At 37.9% G+C, this 19,265-nt stretch overlaps 1 protein-coding gene and 1 long non-coding RNA gene across 4 annotated transcripts in view; one reads left to right on the top strand and one right to left on the bottom strand.

The window, feature by feature from the left end:
• The first annotated feature begins 97 nt into the window (after positions 1–97).
• On the top strand, positions 98–15,630 carry LOC308044530. Of its 2 annotated transcripts, XR_013922621.1 has the most exons (4): positions 98–281; positions 829–931; positions 12,860–13,055; positions 13,470–15,630. It is a non-coding gene; the product is annotated as an uncharacterized lncRNA (long non-coding RNA). The 2 variants fall into 2 exon arrangements; XR_013922622.1 differs by lacking the exon at positions 12,860–13,055.
• Positions 12,126–19,265, bottom strand: part of RORA (RAR related orphan receptor A) — a gene marked incomplete at its 5' end in the record, with an annotated part of 349,563 nt that continues 342,423 nt past the window's right edge. For both annotated transcript variants that reach the window (XM_080351270.1, XM_080351271.1), the window contains 6 exons: positions 12,126–12,625; positions 13,943–14,055; positions 15,354–15,464; positions 16,823–16,930; positions 17,609–17,741; positions 18,916–19,037. In XM_080351270.1, coding sequence (XP_080207396.1) covers positions 12,461–12,625; positions 13,943–14,055; positions 15,354–15,464; positions 16,823–16,930; positions 17,609–17,741; positions 18,916–19,037 — 752 coding nt within the window. In that variant the 3' untranslated portion in view covers positions 12,126–12,460. The remainder of the gene's footprint in view (positions 12,626–13,942; positions 14,056–15,353; positions 15,465–16,822; positions 16,931–17,608; positions 17,742–18,915; positions 19,038–19,265) is intronic.

Consider the following 19,265-nt stretch of genomic DNA (forward strand, 5'->3'; position numbering starts at 1 on the left):
GCCTACCTCGCGGCGCTGGCCAATCAGCGTAGTAGAGCGTCGGGCACGCGGGGTCAGGTGTTCTGAGCCAGCCAATGGGAACGGGGGCTTGCGTCGCTGCTGGAGGGGCTGCGGCGGCCATCTTGTGGCAGCAGGCCGTGCTGCTCGCCGTGTGTTCGCCGCCGCCGAGGGCGGTGCTGCTGCCGGCCCGGCTCGGCCTGGCCCGCCTCGCCGGGGGATGGAACGTGCCCAAGGCCTCTCCGCACTGTGGGCTCCGCTCCGACCCTACGTTCTTCAGTAAGGTGTGGCCCTCACCATGTGTTGGGTGCCTCGAGTGGCAGTTTCTGGCCTGGGTGTGCAGAGGTGGCCGGGCCGGGCTCTGCCGTGTGGTTTGTCCCTGAGTGGGGTTGGGGCCATATGGGAGAGGGCTGAGGCGCCCTGCGGAGGTGCTGCATTTATCAGCTTCTCGGCTTGCAGTTTCCCTGGTTCACTTCCACACGTGTTAACATGTGGGCCGAGCCACAAACCCTTTTTCTGGTAATCATGGTGGTAAAACGTGAAATTCAGGTATTCTTGGTACCTGTAGGTCAAGGTGACGGAAACTGATTTGCTTGTGGTATTATAAGAAAACAGCCCCTTCACAGCTCTGAAGATGGAGAAACGAAGAGGGAAGTGTGGACTGTGGCATGAAACAAAAGCATTCATAGCACCTTGTCTGTGACTAAAACTGGGCACTGTGCACAAGTACATAAAAATACTGAGATGATTCAGAATTTTGGCCAAACCTACCAACAAAGGAGGGGGTCAGTTTTAAGGACATTGTTTGATTTTAATTCTGCCTTTTTTTAGTTGATTATCTCAGAGAAGTGGAAAGGTTTTTGTGTCCCTACTGGATCCATCCAGCGCCCAGTCCTGGACATAGCTTTGTAAGGAGTGATACTTTAAAACCCAGGTATGGTAACAGTTACCCAGCCAAATAAATTGAAGAATTATTTCAGATTGTGAATGCGGAAGGTTAAATCCTACTTCAGTTTGCACCTCTCTCAAACCTGCAGTGTCTTTTTTTTTTTTTTAATGGTGCTACTTCTTACATGTGATCCTTCTACTTTCATGACATAAATATGAATATCAGGAAACACTTTTCACGGTGAGGGTGACTGGCACAGGCTAGCTTCCCTCCTTGGAGATACTCAAAAGCCATGTGGACATGGCCCCAGGCAGCCAGCTCTTGGTGTCCTTGCTTGTGGCCTCTGGAGGTCCCTGCTGACCTCAGCCATTCTGTGAAGTAGTTTGGAGTCAAAAGTACCACCTCCTAACTTAAGAGTTCAGCTTTCCTTGTGGGTGGGCATGGGAGTCCTCTGTCTCTTGCTTCAGAAAAACACATGCATTTTATATTGAACATACATAATTGTTGCCTGACTTAGATCTTGGTGGTTAGATTGGGCAGGAATCCGGTCCTGAGGATGAGAAAATTGAATCTGGCTTTTCAGTGTCAAAGCCTGCTTTAGTCATGGAGCTGCTGTAGAACAAATGGCACTACTTGGTGCCACAGTTCTAAGAAAGTGATCACTTCCACTACTTTTTTGGTAGGCTTGATCTGTAGAAGAAGGCTGCTTCCAGAGATAGTGGAGATAGTGCTTCAAAGATAAATGCTAATACCTATTTCTGGATCAAAGTCAGGCATATAAATACTGAGCTGTTAAAGCTCTGTCAAGACTGAGGCATTTCTGGGTAGGTGCGGAAGTAGAATTTTACTGAAGTCTCAAGACTGTGTGTGCTACTGACATTCTGGTCCTCCCAAAGTTAGCACAGCAGAAGGGAGTTGCAACTTTGATTCCTAAATTTTATTAAAACCTCAGTTTTGATACCCAAGTCTTCATGTAGATATAGCCCAAAGCATTATTTCCAAAGTCACTGGGAAGGCCTTAATCCAGATTTCTTGTATCTTGCACTTCATACAGTGAACTGTGATTTCAAACAAGACACCTTCAAGAGGAGGGATGCTAGACTAACCCTTATTAATTCTGAGGAGGTTTAAAGCCCTTGTTGGCCAAAAGGGGAGCTTCAAATGTGCTCAGGAGTCTTGTTTCCTTGCTGCCAAACCTTACGTCATCTATGTGCTAAACAGTTCTGCTATATGTGCTTAGAAGCACAGCCTAATTTTGTAATGGTGCATTCTTTAAGAAGTAAACCACAATTCAGAAAAACAAATGATGCTACTGACAAAAAATTAAGACAGATTTTTCCATTAGAAGCTGAAGTTTTATTACAGGATAACAGTACATAAAGCACATCTAAAATCGATGTGTTCAATGCACTTAATAAAGGTAATGTAATATTAAAGGTACAGTTTCTAAGTACAATATAACAACATTCATATTAGAATGAAAATTGGAGTATTTAAAAGACAACATTAAATCTCTTATTTTTACAGTCATATTTACAAAATGAATCAAAATACTTTTTTTCGGGACTGAGTAAAATAACAAACTTGAATATAAGCAGGCTATTGTAAGAGTGAGTTGGAAAGGTTCATGAAAGTGAAAAGTGACTGGGTAAAGATCATTAGCAAAGGTTTAGTACAATACCACTTTAGTATTCCTCTTGATGGCTTACATTTTATTGTGGCTAGAAAAGGAATTTATACATACTGTACACATAACAGACAGCATATATTTACATGTACAGTATAATTGCATTTAAACTTGTGTGTATTTACAGAAATTTGAGCATATCACTCAACGAGGTTTTTGAAGTCAATGTGCTTAATCTTCAAACTGGTGTGTGTTTGTAATCAGCATTTATTCTGGTCTTGTTACATTGAACGTTTAGTAAACAGGGAGAATATATATTAACCAAATAGTTTTGCATAAAACGATCAAACTATTAAAATTAAAACAATAGGGAGAACGTGTTCCTAGCATGTGTAGGTTAGTACATACAAATTTAAGAGCGAGTCTTTTTCTGTTTCCAAGTATCAAAAGGTGACTGAAATCAAGAAGGGAAAACAAAATTGTCATGGCTTATATTTAAATAAGATTGTAGCTTCAAGAGGTTTTTATAATTGTCCTGATAGTGTCTGCAATTAAACATTCCACTTATGAAAATATACCCACGGTGCAGTAAAGTTTTTATTTATTTTTAGGACAACAGTATGTTTGCTGTTTAAAAAAAATTATTTATATATATATATTCCTTGGATTGAGGGTATAAAAGCAGTGCATGGAAGCCAAGAATCATGGCTTTAAAATTCACTACCTTCTATTATCAAAAAGTGCAGTAAACAGAAACATTGTATTTAATAAATTGCTCAAAAATCTTTGCTAAAGATCTTATAAATTCAGTAATATTACAGAAAAATTCTAATAAATATTTAAAAGGTTAATTACCTCCTTAGTTAGATATTTGATATCCATCAGTTTTTAAGAATTAACATGAAAACAAGATCTAGAATGAAAGGAATAGGGGACAGGAATACCTTTAAGGGTACATGACTACGTAAATTAAGGTATACATAAAAAATAAAAACAAAACCCCCAGACCTGACAAAACATTGCAAATTCCACTTCTTAATTAATTTTAGTTGCTAGTGACTGTCCTTGGATATGTATGCATGACTTAGAAAGCATGTCCAAGGACTGAATTTAGCCATCCATCTACCATGGAAGATTTGCAGAAAATTCCTATTTACAGTAACTGTAGTTAAGTATGTAGGCATGGCCTCGCAACAGCCACAGTTTGCGTGTGTACAGCTCCTATTGGAAGTGAAGAGGGAGGAAGGCACCCAGCAGAATAACATCGATAAACATCAGATGCAACAACAGGACAGAACTCTCCCAACAAGCCAAATAACCACCTCCCTTTCAGACAGACAGCATATCGTAATTACTTTATACTGGCAGATTAGATGTATCTTTCCTTTTTTATTACAATGCGGGCAGACTGTTTTAGTAACCAAAAGGATAACAAGCTGGACAGAATATTTTTTAATAACATTAAAAATTAATAACGTTAATAATGTAGAAAAAAATTCTACATTTGATATCAAGTATCTGTACCGGTGAAGTAATTTTCTCCCTATTAAATATACTATAGAATAATTTATATAATGACACTATGCATTTAAAGAGAAAACCATGTCCCAAATCTTGTACTCTGATACAGGTACTTGTTGGGCATATGTTGGTGTGTATATATATATATACACAAATATATATATATTTATATATAGTTATACTCAGTGAAATTAACAAGACCCAAAGGTGGTATTGTCTAGGAATAAAAGGAGTTTGTTTGCTTTTGTTCACAAAAGTAACTTATCTAGCACCACACATCAGAAAAACACAAAAATAGCACACTCTAGTTCTAAACAGCTATGTCTAAAATAGATTATATAGTAAAACAGATATTATACAGCATAATGTGGTATTTGATAAACAGATAAATATTTGCACTGTGTAGGCTGTTTATAGTATAACTTTATCTATACAGAATGAAAGCAAAAAGTTAACTGTATAGAGGTGAGCAGAACAACATTAAATATTATGACTCCAAAGCCGAGACAAAGTTAGAGTTGAAAGAATAGAGCAAGATAAAATGTTTACAGGCCATTACAAGTCCTTAAATTAGTAGTAAAATAAGGAATCAGTTGCTCAAGTTTAAGAAAGCAGTAAACAAGAGGTTGCATTTACATGCAGATGTCTAAAACTTGTATTTCTTTTAAATCTATGCACAAAAAGTCATTTGTTTTTATTGCTTGACATTCAGTTATGGCTAGAGTATTTTTAACCTTTTTTTTTGTACTTTGGAAACAAGAATATTGTTAAAGGTGCCATAAAAATGGACAACATTGAAAACAGTTTGCAAATAAACCACCTAACACTGCAGTTCTTTATACATTTTAAAAAGCCTTGTCTGGGGTTTGTCATATGTTAAATATATTTAATCTGGGAAAATACATTGTAGCTTGAAGCCTCCCATTGGCCCAAACATCCAATACAAAAACACATCTCCAGAAAAGGAGCAGGCAGACAATACAGTTACATAGAAAGAAGCAGCCAGTTAATGTCCTAACAGTTCAAATATTCACCACTGTTCTGTAACTTGTTTCTAAATCAATGTAGAAATGAGGAACATATTGGATTTAGAAAGGTGTACAGTACGTATGCCATTTTGTGAAATAAAATTCACTGTATTGCTTATGAATTCTCTGCATTAGATATAGATAGCATTACAGATTGCAAGTTCCTGTAAAGTTTGTGCATCTACATTTAAGACTTTGTGGGGTAATTTAGGGTAGTGTTTCTCAAACTGAAAGTCACAACTGTTTGAAAACTGCCGAAGTGTTTAGATTACTATCAAAACACTATGTCAGGCAAAGGTAGCTTGGTTCTAGGTGAAGTGTAGCAGCCAGGTTCTCCAGCGTGGAGCATGTCCTGCTGCCAGGATGCGGCTCAGCACCTGCAGCGCAGAGGAGCTGAAGGGCTGGCTTTTGCCTGCAGGCATTTGCAGCAGCCACTGTGTTACCAAGTACTACCTGCAGCTCAGTTCTTTAGTTTGGAAATGCTGCCAGTACGTGCAGCTGCTTCGCACTCCCTGCCCCAGAAAAAGTAAGTTCATTCTAACACAGAGTGCCCTATGAAGAAATACAGCCCAGTGGGATTGTGCTTTCAGAAAGCTTGAGAAACACTGACTTAAAGGAAAGCAAGTTTACAAAGGACATATGAACACTGAAAACATGCAGATGTTAACAAAAAGATGTGATGTCACACATCAAGTTGAACAACTTGATTGTGAAGTTCAGCTTGAAATAGTAATGAGATTGAGGGAAGACATACAAGTGAGTATTGTGGCAGAAGAGATGGACCTATGAGTGTTGATCTGAAGCCTTTATCACGTTTTGTTTTTTATTTGGATAGCCTACTTATTGCTATAAAGTTATTGCTATATTCTACCAATGATAAAGGCAAAAAAAAAACGCTAAACAGCAACTTAACATATGAAAAAGGTAGAATACAGCTTTTGATGTTAAAATTCTATTTAGTACCTGAAAAAAGTTCCAAAGTCTATATATTTTCCTAAATGTTATGTATTTTTCCCCTTAAGTCCAGTGACTTAGCATTATTTAGCGAGCTATTATCACAGTACAAGGATTAAAGCACATACTGCAATGATTTTTAAATAAATACTCATTTAAATTTTAAAACTTCTGCTGTTATATTTGGTATCCATATGCATTTGCCCTCATTTCTACCAGATGAGTTACTGCCAGGAATATTTAAGCATAAAGAAAATAGGCTAATATTCAAATATGTTCATGGATGAAACTTTTAAAGTAATAAATATTAGTACTCATAGTGAAAAAATAATTCTAATAGTCATATTTCTCCAGCTAAGGAAAATAAAGACATTTCTTCTGTGCAGTCTGAGTCAGCAAGCACAGGTAGAATTTCATATACTGAATACTCAAGGGAAAATTGCTTATTATATTTGGATATTGGATAATAAATGCTGTTTCTGACATACTAATAAGTTTATCTACATTGGGGAGCTTAGGAATCTGTAGAGAAAAAAAACATATGTATTGTTTGCATGCACAGCTTATACTGTGCAACGTGTTTTCTTCATTAAGTACAGACTGGGGAAGGTGTATGCCAATCCAAAAATAGATACTGTAATGTTTGGATCACCCCACTACTTCTTAGTTAAAACATCTTATAGTTTGTACATATTAACAGTATGTTTAATTAATAGGCAAGTATGTAAAGAATAGGTTCCATTGTGAATCAGCAATAGGAATTCTACTGAAAATGCCAGAACACAAACTGCTCAAGAGGTCATACTTGCAAAGCAGTTTTCTGCCTCAGAAGGCCCTTCCAAGCTAAATTTGACTGTCAGGTTGTAAAACTGTAAGAAAGGTTTCCCTGTTTATTAATCAACCTAAAGTAAGCGACTGGAAGCCATATACCCAGTGAAAAAACCCTCAATAACCTAAGGTGCTGGAGAACCGATGCTTTTTGCTAGAACACAGATGGAAAAATTCACTCTCTTCCAATCTTAACCAAAGTCCTGAAATCTTGCTCATTTTGTTTGTTGTTGCTTATCTGCTTTTCTACTTGCATTTTCAAAGGAATGTTAAGCCATAAGACAAGGCTAATTGAGACAGGCTTCCAGAATCCTACAGTTTGGCACTTGGAGACTTCCTAGACATTGTTGGGTTTTGTTGCCACTGTAATCACATGGAATTGCTGCATTTCATAGATATAAAAATGCCTCAGTGCTTCTCTCCAGTCAGGTGTTTTGCTTTACCATGAAGCATGTGCAGCAATAACAGACAACGTGTGAAGTGTTGTTCTTGTATTCCTGCAGATTTGTGTTCTTTTCTATGTGACTTCATTGCTGAAACCTAATCATTACCTTTTCATTCCTTCTGTACTATCATAAACTGTTTTGTTTTCTTTGACAATTATTTGAATACTGAAAACCCATTTTCTATTTCAAACTACTGAAATTCAGCTGGAAAAATAGTCCTATCATTACAAAAATGTCCAGAAGGTACTGAAATTAATTTCAGTCATTTATTTAATGGGTCAGCATTAATTTATTTTCTAAAATATCATTGCAAAACTTTTGCACTGTTTGGAGGACTTTGAAAAAAATAAAGACCAAAGAGCAGCTATACTGCAAAACTGAGTAAGAGAATGAGGCACACATAGAGCATTTAGTTAAAAAAAATATCCAGTTCTCTTGTGCCTGGGGGAGGGAAGGAAGGGAAGAAGTACTAGCATATTTTTTAAAAAGTAATTTGTTCCACCAGTAGTACTGGCCACCCTGTTGAAGAGTTTTAGAAGATCCCTGAGCATGTTAGTTTCTGACTCTTAACCCCAGCTCCAAACTGATAGGGCTTCTGTTGTTGATAACGAGATGGATTGTCATTCACAGTTAAGTCAATCATAAGGTGCTTATCTATTTACCCTTTTTTTCCACGAATCAGCACAAAGAACTGTCAGAAAATAACTTTTATTTTTCTCTTTTAAATAATAAAAGGGCACAAAATTTAAACAATCAATGTTTTGTGACAGTGGTTTAGGATTATTATCTGGCTGCCCCTCAACAACAGACAAGTGATTCAATCGACATTCCTTAGCAAAAGAAAAAAAAAAAAGAAAAAAAAGGCAAAAAAAAAAAAGGAGAAAAATCCTGTACAAATATGTATTTTTCCCTGAGGGATCAAGGTTACACCCGCAAGTGCTCTATGTACATATTGCACTGTAGAGGAATGAAGAACATGTGCAAAAAAAGCAACAATGATTGAAGCTTACTAATCAAACCTTTTAATCATGACTGCTACGTCATCTTGCATTTTGGAATGTCGGAACACAGCTATTCCTTTAATCTAAAATGTAAAAAACAAACAAAAAGACAGAAAAAGAAAAACACACCTCTACTATGGCACATTCAATGAAATAAAAAGTTTTCCAAAGACAAATAGACAAATTCCATCAAGAAAATAATACAAAGTTCGTTCATTTGTGGGTTTTTTTTGTTTTTTAGAAAAATTACATTACTTTCTTTCATTGTTTCACATTACAAAATTTTTTTTAATGTTTACACAAATCACATTTTATTGCAGGAATATTTCAAGTGCCATCAAACATTTATAGAAGGGTTAAAAAAATAGAAGTCTCTCTAAAGTGGTCCAGACAAGGCTTTGTATAGAATAAATCTTTTTCCACCTTCTATTTTTGACTTAAGTATTTAGAAGACATTTTCTTTATTCCATTGACACTTAACAGCCTAGAAGCAGCCACTCACACGTACCCACGCACATGTTCCTGTGCACACACAAATGTACTCTCTCACACACAGACACACACGTGCACATACACACACAGATATCTTTGTATCCATACTAAGATAGATAAGCCTTAATAAAGAACAACCAAACTTAAAAACAGCCTCCCTTTTCACCTAATCCCGTAGTTTTAAAAACATCAAACAATGCTGGAGATGCTGAATTATATTATGGTGGTTCAAATGACAATATAGTATTGTGTGTCTTTCTTAGAAAGCCATCATCTCTGTGGGTAGACATAACACCCAATGAAAATGTCTTTGCAGACTTTAAGGAGCAGATAATTCAAAACCAATATATTATTCCTTTATCTTCAGCTGTCCTCGTGTTTTTGTAATTTTCATAATCTGGGCAGATTATGAAAATACTTACATGAATATATTCATTGAGCCAAATCTGTTTTTTAACTGGATATTGGGTTGATATCTGACACTAGGCCATAGTCCCAAAGGTTCTGCAGAGTGCATTTCATCTGCTGTGTTGGGTTCTTACATGGCCAGCACTGTGACCAGCCACTCCACATTATTCTACGTCCCCTTTCAGTAACTCCTCCTTGACAACAGAAGTCTTATCAGTACGCCTGCCATGCTGTATCCCTTTTTTTCTCCCCTCTCTATGAAGAGCAAAACAACAATTGTACTCTAAGTGGCTGTTAACTGTGTTCAGGAGAGCAGAGTTACTTGGGGTACGTATACACAGCTTTATTTAACAAGGTGCCAGTACACAGGAGCTCCCACAGACAAAAATGACAGCACTTTGTGGCCTGGAAGATCACATCACAAGCTGTTCTCAGATGCAAAGGGCTTTCGGCTAAGACCCTATCTGGAACATTTTTATGGTTACATATTTTATTAGTAAATGCTCCAAAAATCTCTGTTGTCAATGGCTTATAGGTGTAAATATGCTGAACTAGATACCAAACAAAACCATTGGCACCTAGATGCCTGGCAAAATACTAATATTCATCAGGAAAAGGTAAGAAAAGGACCTGACTGAAAATTAATCCCCAAATAATTTTGCCTGGTAGTCTACTTATTGTCAGAAGTAGGAGTTGTATCTCACTCTCTAAGCAAGTAGAGGTCTTACTTCATTATTCATTAGTTGACACTGAAATTAAGTTTAGTTGATCTTTACAGCACTAGCACCTAAGGCTGGTCACATTCAGAAAACATTTGTTAGTTAAAAGGGTTGCTTTAAAAATAGGAACATACATTAGGATGAAAGTACCATATTGTGCCAGTTACTCCAATAAAGTAAACAATGATTGTAGGAAAGATGTTTCAGTGAGACTGAAAAGAGCATGTGCTGGGCTGTGAGCCGGCTCTTTGGGAGCAGGCAGGACGGAGCAGTACAAGGAGCGCTCTGGGGACGTTTTCCAAAAGCCCTCTCATGCCTCCCTCCTGTGCTCACGGAGGTGCAGTGTTCCCTTCCCACACTCTGGGGGCACACGGCTTTGAAGGGGGGAACACGTGATAATCCTCCCTCCCTCCTTTCAACCCACAGACATGAGCGATGGCTGCAAGCTCTCCGGTTGCGGTAGACTACAATTTTTAATAGGTGTCATAGCTAGATGTCTCAATTTGACCCCAAAGGAAACATGGTCAAATCGTAGTATGTCTGTTTTGCTTGTAATAACCCAGTGACTTAATTCTCCTTTCTAAAACAGCTGGGTTTCAGTGTACTTCTGTTACTATTCAACAACCGCAATACCTGTAAGAGGTTATTTATCCTTAGAAATTAAAGCAGTGGTGCATATTCTAGCTCATTCACTTTTCTTTTTTAACTTTCCTGGATTTTTCTGATGTACTTCATTAGAAACTTCGTTGTGTAGGCCTAAAAGGTATCCAGTTATAGATCCTCATCTCATCCAAACCAATTATGTACCCCTCGCTCAAACAGTCACAGTTTACTTTGTGATGTTGTTTATTGTGAATCTGCTTCCTTTGGAACTAGGTTTACTTGCCAAATTTGCTTAGAGACAGGATTCTTCCTAAAGGGAATCATCATTAATAATAATACAGACTGCAAGATTCGGCTTATTGGCTGGTTATGCAATACGGAAATCACAATTTCAGAATTACAGAATGCAGCTTTATGATATTAATAATTTTCAGGCATTAGACACAGTACAAAACAATGATTTTGAGCAACAGTGTGCTTTGACTTTGTTATTCTGTACTCATCTGATAAACCTTAAAGTGCATCTTTTTAAATAAGGAGAGCAGTGGATTTTTTTGTTCAGCTACCTGAAATTGAACTGCTGGATGCTGGAAGAACATGGGTGTCTCATCTCACTGAAGTCAGAGACTTCTAAGAGTACAAAGGTTGGAGTTTGAAGGCATTGTTTACGATATGGAGTACAAAAGTATGTAATATTATGTATAAAAATTACTTTTCCACATACATGTCATACACACATACTTTTACTGTAGATACAGACTTGAGTAAATACCTTCAAACCTGAATTTACAGTTGGCAGAAATACACTATATTTAATGGCCTGATTCTCAAGGATGCTGTGTTACTCATTTGTGAGTGATCCGTAATTACCTAGCTTAACACTTTGACCACGGAGCCTCAGCATCTTTGAAAATGAGGCTTCTGACTTGTGCACCTAAAGCTGAATTTAGGCATGTAATTTTAAACATCCAGGTTTGAAAGATTTGAAAACAAAAGTACCTTTGAAATTAACAGCTGAAAAGCTGTTTTTAATTTAGAAAATTTTCATTATTTTCAACTCTTCAGAAAAATCTGTGTAACCATTTCAGGATATGACCAGCCTCTCTTTAAAAGTAACATGGAAAACAGCAGCATAAATACCTCCCAATGTATCAGTACCTGCCAAACCTTTTTCAGTTAAACTTGAATTTCTGGTGCACATGCAACACAACAATGAACACGCTAGCATTTAATTTAAAGAAAAAGGTGCAAAATGAAAGTGCCTTATCAATTCAACAAGAAAAGCTATACCAGTAACTACATTTTATATTAATTAAAACAATATATAAACAATATCTCTTTTGCTATATATAGTCTTCATGCCCATTTACCCTGTAATATATTATAATGCTATTGTTGCTATTGCTATGGACCCTTTTCATGCCATTCTGTCTACTGGCAAACAGTGGTAGGTGAAAAAAATCGTCCTTCATGAAACAATGAGCAAGTTGTGCAAACTGATACCGAAATCTCTGCAATGCACACCAGTCGCTGATTACTAGGTGGACTCTCTGTTCTGATCAACAAATTGACTGTTCTGTCAAAAGTCTGGGCAGTGAACTACACGAGAAAACAACCTTCTGACATTAGTACCCTCAGTCTGTGTAAACAGAGGTCAGGGATTGAGAAGTTGAGACAGAAAAAGGGTCCATATTTGTAGGCATAATGGAAATCATATGCATGAGAAAAACAAGTTCAACTTTGTTTCATTGTTTCCCATCCTTCGCCTGACCCCGACCGCCAAGAGATGTGCAGTGTGTTGGCTCCCTAGGTCTGTGCAGGGCCATATAAAGTGTCTTGGTGTTCTTTCTTTTTTTTTTTTCCTTTTTTTTTTCCTAGTTTTTCTTTTCCTTTCTTTTGTCTTAATGTTTGTACTTCAGACATTCTAGAAGTGCTTAGGTGATACGTTTACCCATCAATTTGCATCGCTGGCTCAAATTCTGAAGTGAACAACTCCTTGTAAAGCGGAGGAAAATGAAGTCGTACAATGTCTGGATATATTGCTTTAAATGCCATAAGCTTTTCTGTATGTCGTCCACACAGTGCTCTTAAAGTAGACACTTTGCATATTAACTGTAAAAAAATGAGCAAAAGTCATACAATCACATATACAGAACCAGGCCTCCCAGTACTGCTCTTAGGATTAAAGCTCTCTCGCTTTGAGTTCACATCATTTACCTTAACAGTGACATTTCAGATGTGTAGTCACAGATGTTTGACATGTTAGATTAAAAAAAAGCCACTAAAGAGCTACCTAACTAATGGATTAATGGTATTTATGCAATATGCTTTTCTTTACGTTCCCAGGAAAATGTATCATTAGGTTTCCACACTTGCCTACCAAGCACTGGATTGATGGAGAAATAGTTCATGGTTGGCTCTTCATCCATGCATCCATTCTCTTGGAAGAAGGCAGTCCTGACTACTTCTAAATCCACTGTGACTATTATGGAGGGAACTGGCAATGCAATAGATTAGACTGTTTTAATTCATGCCAAATAAGGTAAAAAGGAACAGACCAGAAAAGTCTGTACTTCAAAAATACCAGTAGGATACTCCCTGAACTTGCAGAGTAATTTGTATCAAAGCACACGGAGGAAACTTGCTTCCAACAAAGGTATCCAGAGTATACTCTGGGAAAAAAAATTGTGTGAGCTGGGATTTGAAATGAGGACAATCTGTGAAGTCTGGCTGGACTATCCTGCTCCTATTGGAATTAATTCTGTGGTGTGAAACTAAGGATAAACTTCCCAGCTGTGTAGAGTTGTAAAAGGAAGTACATCTGTAGGAAGTGCTTATCCTTCCCCACTTTTTCAGATATTTTTTAACATCACACCACTTTTCCATTTTTTAAAAATTACATGAAGATACTTTAGATTAGCATAATAGTATTTAAGAACTCTTTTCTCTTCCCTAGGTGTGAATATTTGGAAGAACTACTGAAAAAAAGGCTGTGTGTGGAACTTCTCATGGAAGACTGAAAAAACAAGCTTATTTTGGGAATTGCATGTTATTACAACTTAATTGTCGTGCAGGCAGAGATTGCATGAGGATTATCGCATGCAGGTTGTAGAACTGAAATGGTATTTTGTGTGGCAGAAATGTAGTGTAGGAGAAATAGCATAAAAATCTTCATCACTTTTAATGAAGTTCAGCATTAAAGTACTTCTTTTCAGACTGTTATCAACCTCATGCCCTAGTGGTTCATCATCATTTCACCTCTTCTAGTTTTTAGTATAAACTTTCAGCTAATTTTGATCAAGGTGCTTGGAATTCTGGGTTTATAAATAACAAATTAACTGCGTAAAAGCTTTTACACCATAATTAGGAGAGCGTTCGTAAGAACGCTTACTTTCCCAATCATGTGACATAGCATGGTATGATTCTTACCTTTGTTAGAATTCCATCTTCTCGGTGGTTCTTCTGTAGGACGTGCTGAAGTGCTAGCTGGATCTTCTGTTGGAGTTTTTCAATTTTTACTTTCTCCTGAAGCCATGAGCGATCTAAATATAAATGGAGTCAAAACCTATAGTACCGCCCACATCAGTTACAGTGCACCAGGAAGTACTAAGTCTGTTACAGATTCATCTTTCTTGTTTGCAGCCTTCCTTCCTTATATACTTTCATATAGAAAAAGAGTTTCAAAATTAATAGGTTTTGGAGTATATTTATTATGTGCATTTAAAATTACTTTTATAAATCCCTTAATTAGAAGAATGCAGCATCTCTGAGTAAGATGTATTAATCATTTGCTGACAAGGTCTGTAAATGCATGGTATTTACAAAGTGAAGCTAGCAACCCTTTAGTTGGAAATGAATAGATCACATAATGAACAAGTAGTTGGAGTGGATCTTCTTGCTAAGATCTACAGTGACCTACAGAAAAATCAGAAGCAAATATTCAGCTTGGAAAAAAAAAATGCTCCTAAACTTCCTAGCAGAGAAGCATTAGCTGCTACATCCTCTTTGCGGCAGAGCTGTGGGATTCTGTGGCTTATATCCTAGGACACAGGGCTGCTATACTTCCAGTCTGGCAAACAGTGAGAATGTATTGACAGTATTCTCAGTAAACCCACTGCTGCTCACAGACTCATCCACCACCACTCAGTCCACTGCGCTGCAGTCTAAAAACAGAGTGTTTATTTCCTTGGGTGTTACGCCAGACACAGACTAACTTTCTGCACTGGTGTCTCGTTTCACCCAACCCAGTAAGCCTTCCCAGAACGTGGAGAACTCTGTGTATCTACTTGAGATTATTATTTTAGTCATGGGTAGGGCAGGCCCAGGCTGACTCCTGGGGTGACTTGAATGTCTGGCATCATACCCAGTTTCATGATGGAGACAGATAGCTAAGCTCCCTCAGTACCTTTGTACCACCTAACATGGCAACCCTGCTTCACAGAGCTGAGGGGACATGGGGAGCATTCTGTGATGCTCAGGAGAATACTGCTGCAGCTGCAAGCTCACATACACTGAAAACTGACTAGGTAAATTCAGTGGCTGTCACGCCTAGGTTGACCCAGTGGTCTCACTCATGCATTTAAGCTTTTGCAAAGAATGTGAGTCCCTCAATGAGGTGACAGTTTGGAAAACAAGGTCTTAGATTAGGATTTCCAACCTAAGATTATTTCTAAATTCATAGTTTTAATATACTTAACTAACATAAAAATTTTGGTCAAGAAGGAAACACTCACAAAGATGATGACATTTCACACTGTCTGGTAGTCTTAGCTTATTAAAACGACTTCAAAATAAAAATTACCTCTACCAAATAAACCTAGAGAAATCTTTTATCTCTTACCTGCTGACATTAAAACAAACGCAGAAAACAAAGCTATCTCATCTTCTGTCAGGTGCATAGAACATAAACTTTTTCCAAATTCAAACACAAAACTAATGAAGTCTTCACAACCTGCCAAAAAGAAGGTACAGTTTATGCCATATTGTCTAAAACTACTTCGGAGCTACAGAGTTGTTAATTTATTCTGATGAAGGTGAAAAATGGATGTAAAATACTTCATAGGTGAGTGGTACTGAAACCTCACTCATGCTTGAGCTTACTACCCACTCCCATGAGTCCCCGGCTCCCACACTCTGGCAGCCAGTATTCTGAATGTTTTGCTTGCTGCATTTTTCCACATTTGGTTCTTTTGTGATAAATATGGGTAAAACCCAAGCCATTGTCAATCTCCAAAATGGTTCAGTTTTGTTTCTGTTCTAAATGGAACCTTCTCATGTCACTGTGGACTGGAGGTTCAAAATGTATACTTGAAAAGTGCTGATTTTGAGACTGTTGAGCACACAGAAGGGGAAGGGGTGAGAGGCACACAAGGTACATGCAGGAGCAAAGGGAGAAGCCAAAGTCTGAAAGCTTTTCATGCAGAAAAGGAACTCTGTCTCCTTTAATCCGTTCCCTTGCTCACACAGGTGTAAGTCAGGTTACTGCTGCTGTTACACGTGCTGTTACGCAGTTTGCAAAAGCTGAGCCCTGCTTTGAAGAGAACTGCAACCTGATGGAGGAGGGCTGTGCTCTGCACATCTCAGCCCCAAACCTAGCCTAGGTTTCTAGATGTAGTTGGTGACAGATGAAAGTTACATTTCACTGGAACCCACATCTGCTACTCCATTCTCTGAATTGTTTGCACTCAGACCTTGTAACCTTGAGGTGCTTTAGAAAGGCAGAGAATACTTCAGTAATTGTTCAGCATTCTCCACTGCCATATTTTAACTGCCCTCCAAATGGCTTACATCCCAAATCTACACCCAGTGAAATAAATCCTTTTAAAATTAGCAAAAAAAAAAACAAACCACAGAAAAATACTCAAAATTATAAACGGTGGTTTAATAAAAAAAACCTGATTTACACCATTTTACCTGCAATATTACTAAACACTTTTAACATCTTGAAAGCAGTAACGTTAGCATATCCAAAGTTAGCTTAAAATCTGCTACCTTCTCCAACAGGATGTAGAAAATGTTACAGTAGATATGAAACCTGGGCTTCTGTTCTTAACAGGTGTGTTCAGACTGCTGTACCCTGATCTAAGTGTTGCATTTCAATACCAAGTCCTTTACTGCTGGAGTTACGCTGTTTTAACTCCTGAAATCAGCTTGGCGTCAAACAAAATTAGCATAACTGCATACAAAATCAGCAGTTGGAGCTCTTACTTGAATACTACAGCCTGAATTTTTCAAAGCAGCTGTCCCCTTGCTTTTCCACCTTATTATTTGTATTGTTTTTTCAAGATACAACACTTGACATTTCCTTACCTAAGGACTTGAAAACCTCTGGGCTAGCATACTTGCCATCAAAGTAGACTGTGTTGTTCTGGGAGTCAAAGGCACGGCACATTCTGATGAACACAACCTCTAAAGACCCTAAAACAGAAACAACGTATGTTTGACTATTTGAGACTTCAGTTGCAAAGAACAAGCGAGGACTTTTAAATTTCCTATGCTCTGCATTCAGCGTCAGTTGAATAGGAGAGTAGGTTTCTGTGGTGTAACAGAGCATAGTTTGATCTGCCAGTAGAATTAGAAGAATTCCCATAAACCCCTTTAGAAGTTTTTGCTAAAGCAACTTAGTTAATGCTAATAATCACTAGTAATTTTTTATTACAGTAATAAGTCAGAAGTCAAAGCAGCTCATTTAAATTTATGTTCACCAAGTTTTGACAACTTTGTCCAGTATTTGCAAACTGCATTACTTCTACAGCATCTTGCATAGAACAATCTGAATTTTTACCTGGAGATATGTTATTCACTATTAGAAAGCCAAAATAAAAAAAACGAACCCAACTTTTCCATTTTTACACACTCATTGCTCCCTGTGTTCATAATGAAGATTTCATATGTAGACTTGAAAGCTGGAGTAGCTTCTATCCAGAGTAACTAAGAAGTACTTCAGACAAGGACACAGACAATTTGTAAGGTTTTTCCCCCATATTATTTTAAATGATCATTGTACAAAATGAGTATTTATGTGTGCACAATCACTGCATAAAACCTTCCTTGGTTAAAACTAATAAAAGCCAACCTTAAAACTGATCCACATACCTGCTTTTAAAAGCACAATTTGATCGTTTTGACACAGTTCCATAAAGCCATCAATGCGTTTGGCAAATTCCACTACATACTGTATAGCTTCTGTTATTTTGACTGCACATAACTGCCACATTACCTCCCTTTGCTGTTTGAGAGAGAAGAAAAATTGAAAAATTACTCATCAAGGTTTGGAAAGGCCACATTCATTAAGTAAAACTGAGCTGAACTGAGCCAGCACTGCTGGCTACAGACCGCTCAGGAGGCAAGGGGAATGACCCTCACAGCCAACGCCTCCTGTGGGCAGGTGACAATGCAGACATGTACATGAGCCTTGTTCAGTGATGTCAGAAGACATCCAGGCTGCAATGCTTTTATTTCATAGGCTGAAAATGTCAAACTATAATGATTCCGGTGAATTGAGTGGGAATTTTATTCACTGCATCAAAAGAAAATGCCAGTTTACACTAGCAGTGCATAATCACATTTTTCCTGTCAGCTTCTGTATTCTGCACCGTGAATTGCCTGACGAGCTCATCTTCATAGGGACACACATAAAGATATACATATATGAAGATCATCTTGTTAACAACATAGAGAAGGCATGCAAGTAGTGATTTTTTCATATGTTAATAGTAATTCTGAATGAAATTACCTAATGAGTGGACAAAATTATATCCTTAAATATTTTTTGTGGAAATAAATACATTCAAAGAACAGTGTGCTTTGATAGTGCTTCCCAAGACCGCTTTCCAAAAGTAGCCATTTGGCAGCAGTTTGTGGATGGAAGGCAAATTGGATTAAATCTCCCAGTAGCCGCTGGCGTGGCGGCTGCACCGTCCTGCTGTTCTGGGGGAAATCTGACACCGAGGGGCAACTGCAGAGTGAATGGGGATTGCAACCTGCACTGAGGGCTGCCAGTCCCACCCTTCTGACAGCTCAACACAAAACACACCAGGTGAAATGACAAAACTTGGTGGCTTCAGCTTTTGCTGTTGTTGATCTGGGAGATTACAGATTAAGAAATGAATATAACATGCCATTTAGGCCTGAAAAAAGGTCTCTGGTTTCTTATCTTTGTTTATCAATCATAGACGTTGATTTTAGAATTACGCCTTTTCCGTACCTGTAAAAATCACAAACGCAAAGTATATCCTAACCATCTTGCTGCTTTTGATTCTAGTGTATTATTTTTTTGAAAACACACAAAAATATACATTCCTGACAGTAAACAGAAAGCAGTGAAACAGTGAATTTTGCAGTGTGTTATGGAAATACCATGCTTCAAAAAAGGCATGCCATAGTTTGGCGTGCTGTCGTACCTTGTTCTGATAGTTCTCAATTTCTTCCTGCAGAAAAGTCTGCCATGTTATCTGCTGTAGCTCCTCTCTCAAGTACTGGCAAGTTTCCATGTGTGACTTGGAAATATTCTGTGCAAGATGTTCTAAAAGGAAGATCAGAAAGTGACACATGTTAAAAATGCAAAGCTATGTATTCAGGTGTGAGAAAGCAAATGCATTCCAGTTGCAATGGGGAGAAGGGTGAGGAGAGGGTGAGCCGTTAGAAAAAATGCTCTAATTTCACTTGCTTCATGAAAATAAACACGTTTGATGCCAACAGACAGAGACAGAGCAGAAACCTGGTTGGGGCCGCCGCTGGGCCGGCTCCCGGG

Source organism: Nesoenas mayeri (assembly GCF_963082525.1).
Source record: "Nesoenas mayeri genome assembly, chromosome: 11".
In the NCBI taxonomy this organism is placed as follows: domain Eukaryota; kingdom Metazoa; phylum Chordata; class Aves; order Columbiformes; family Columbidae; genus Nesoenas; species Nesoenas mayeri.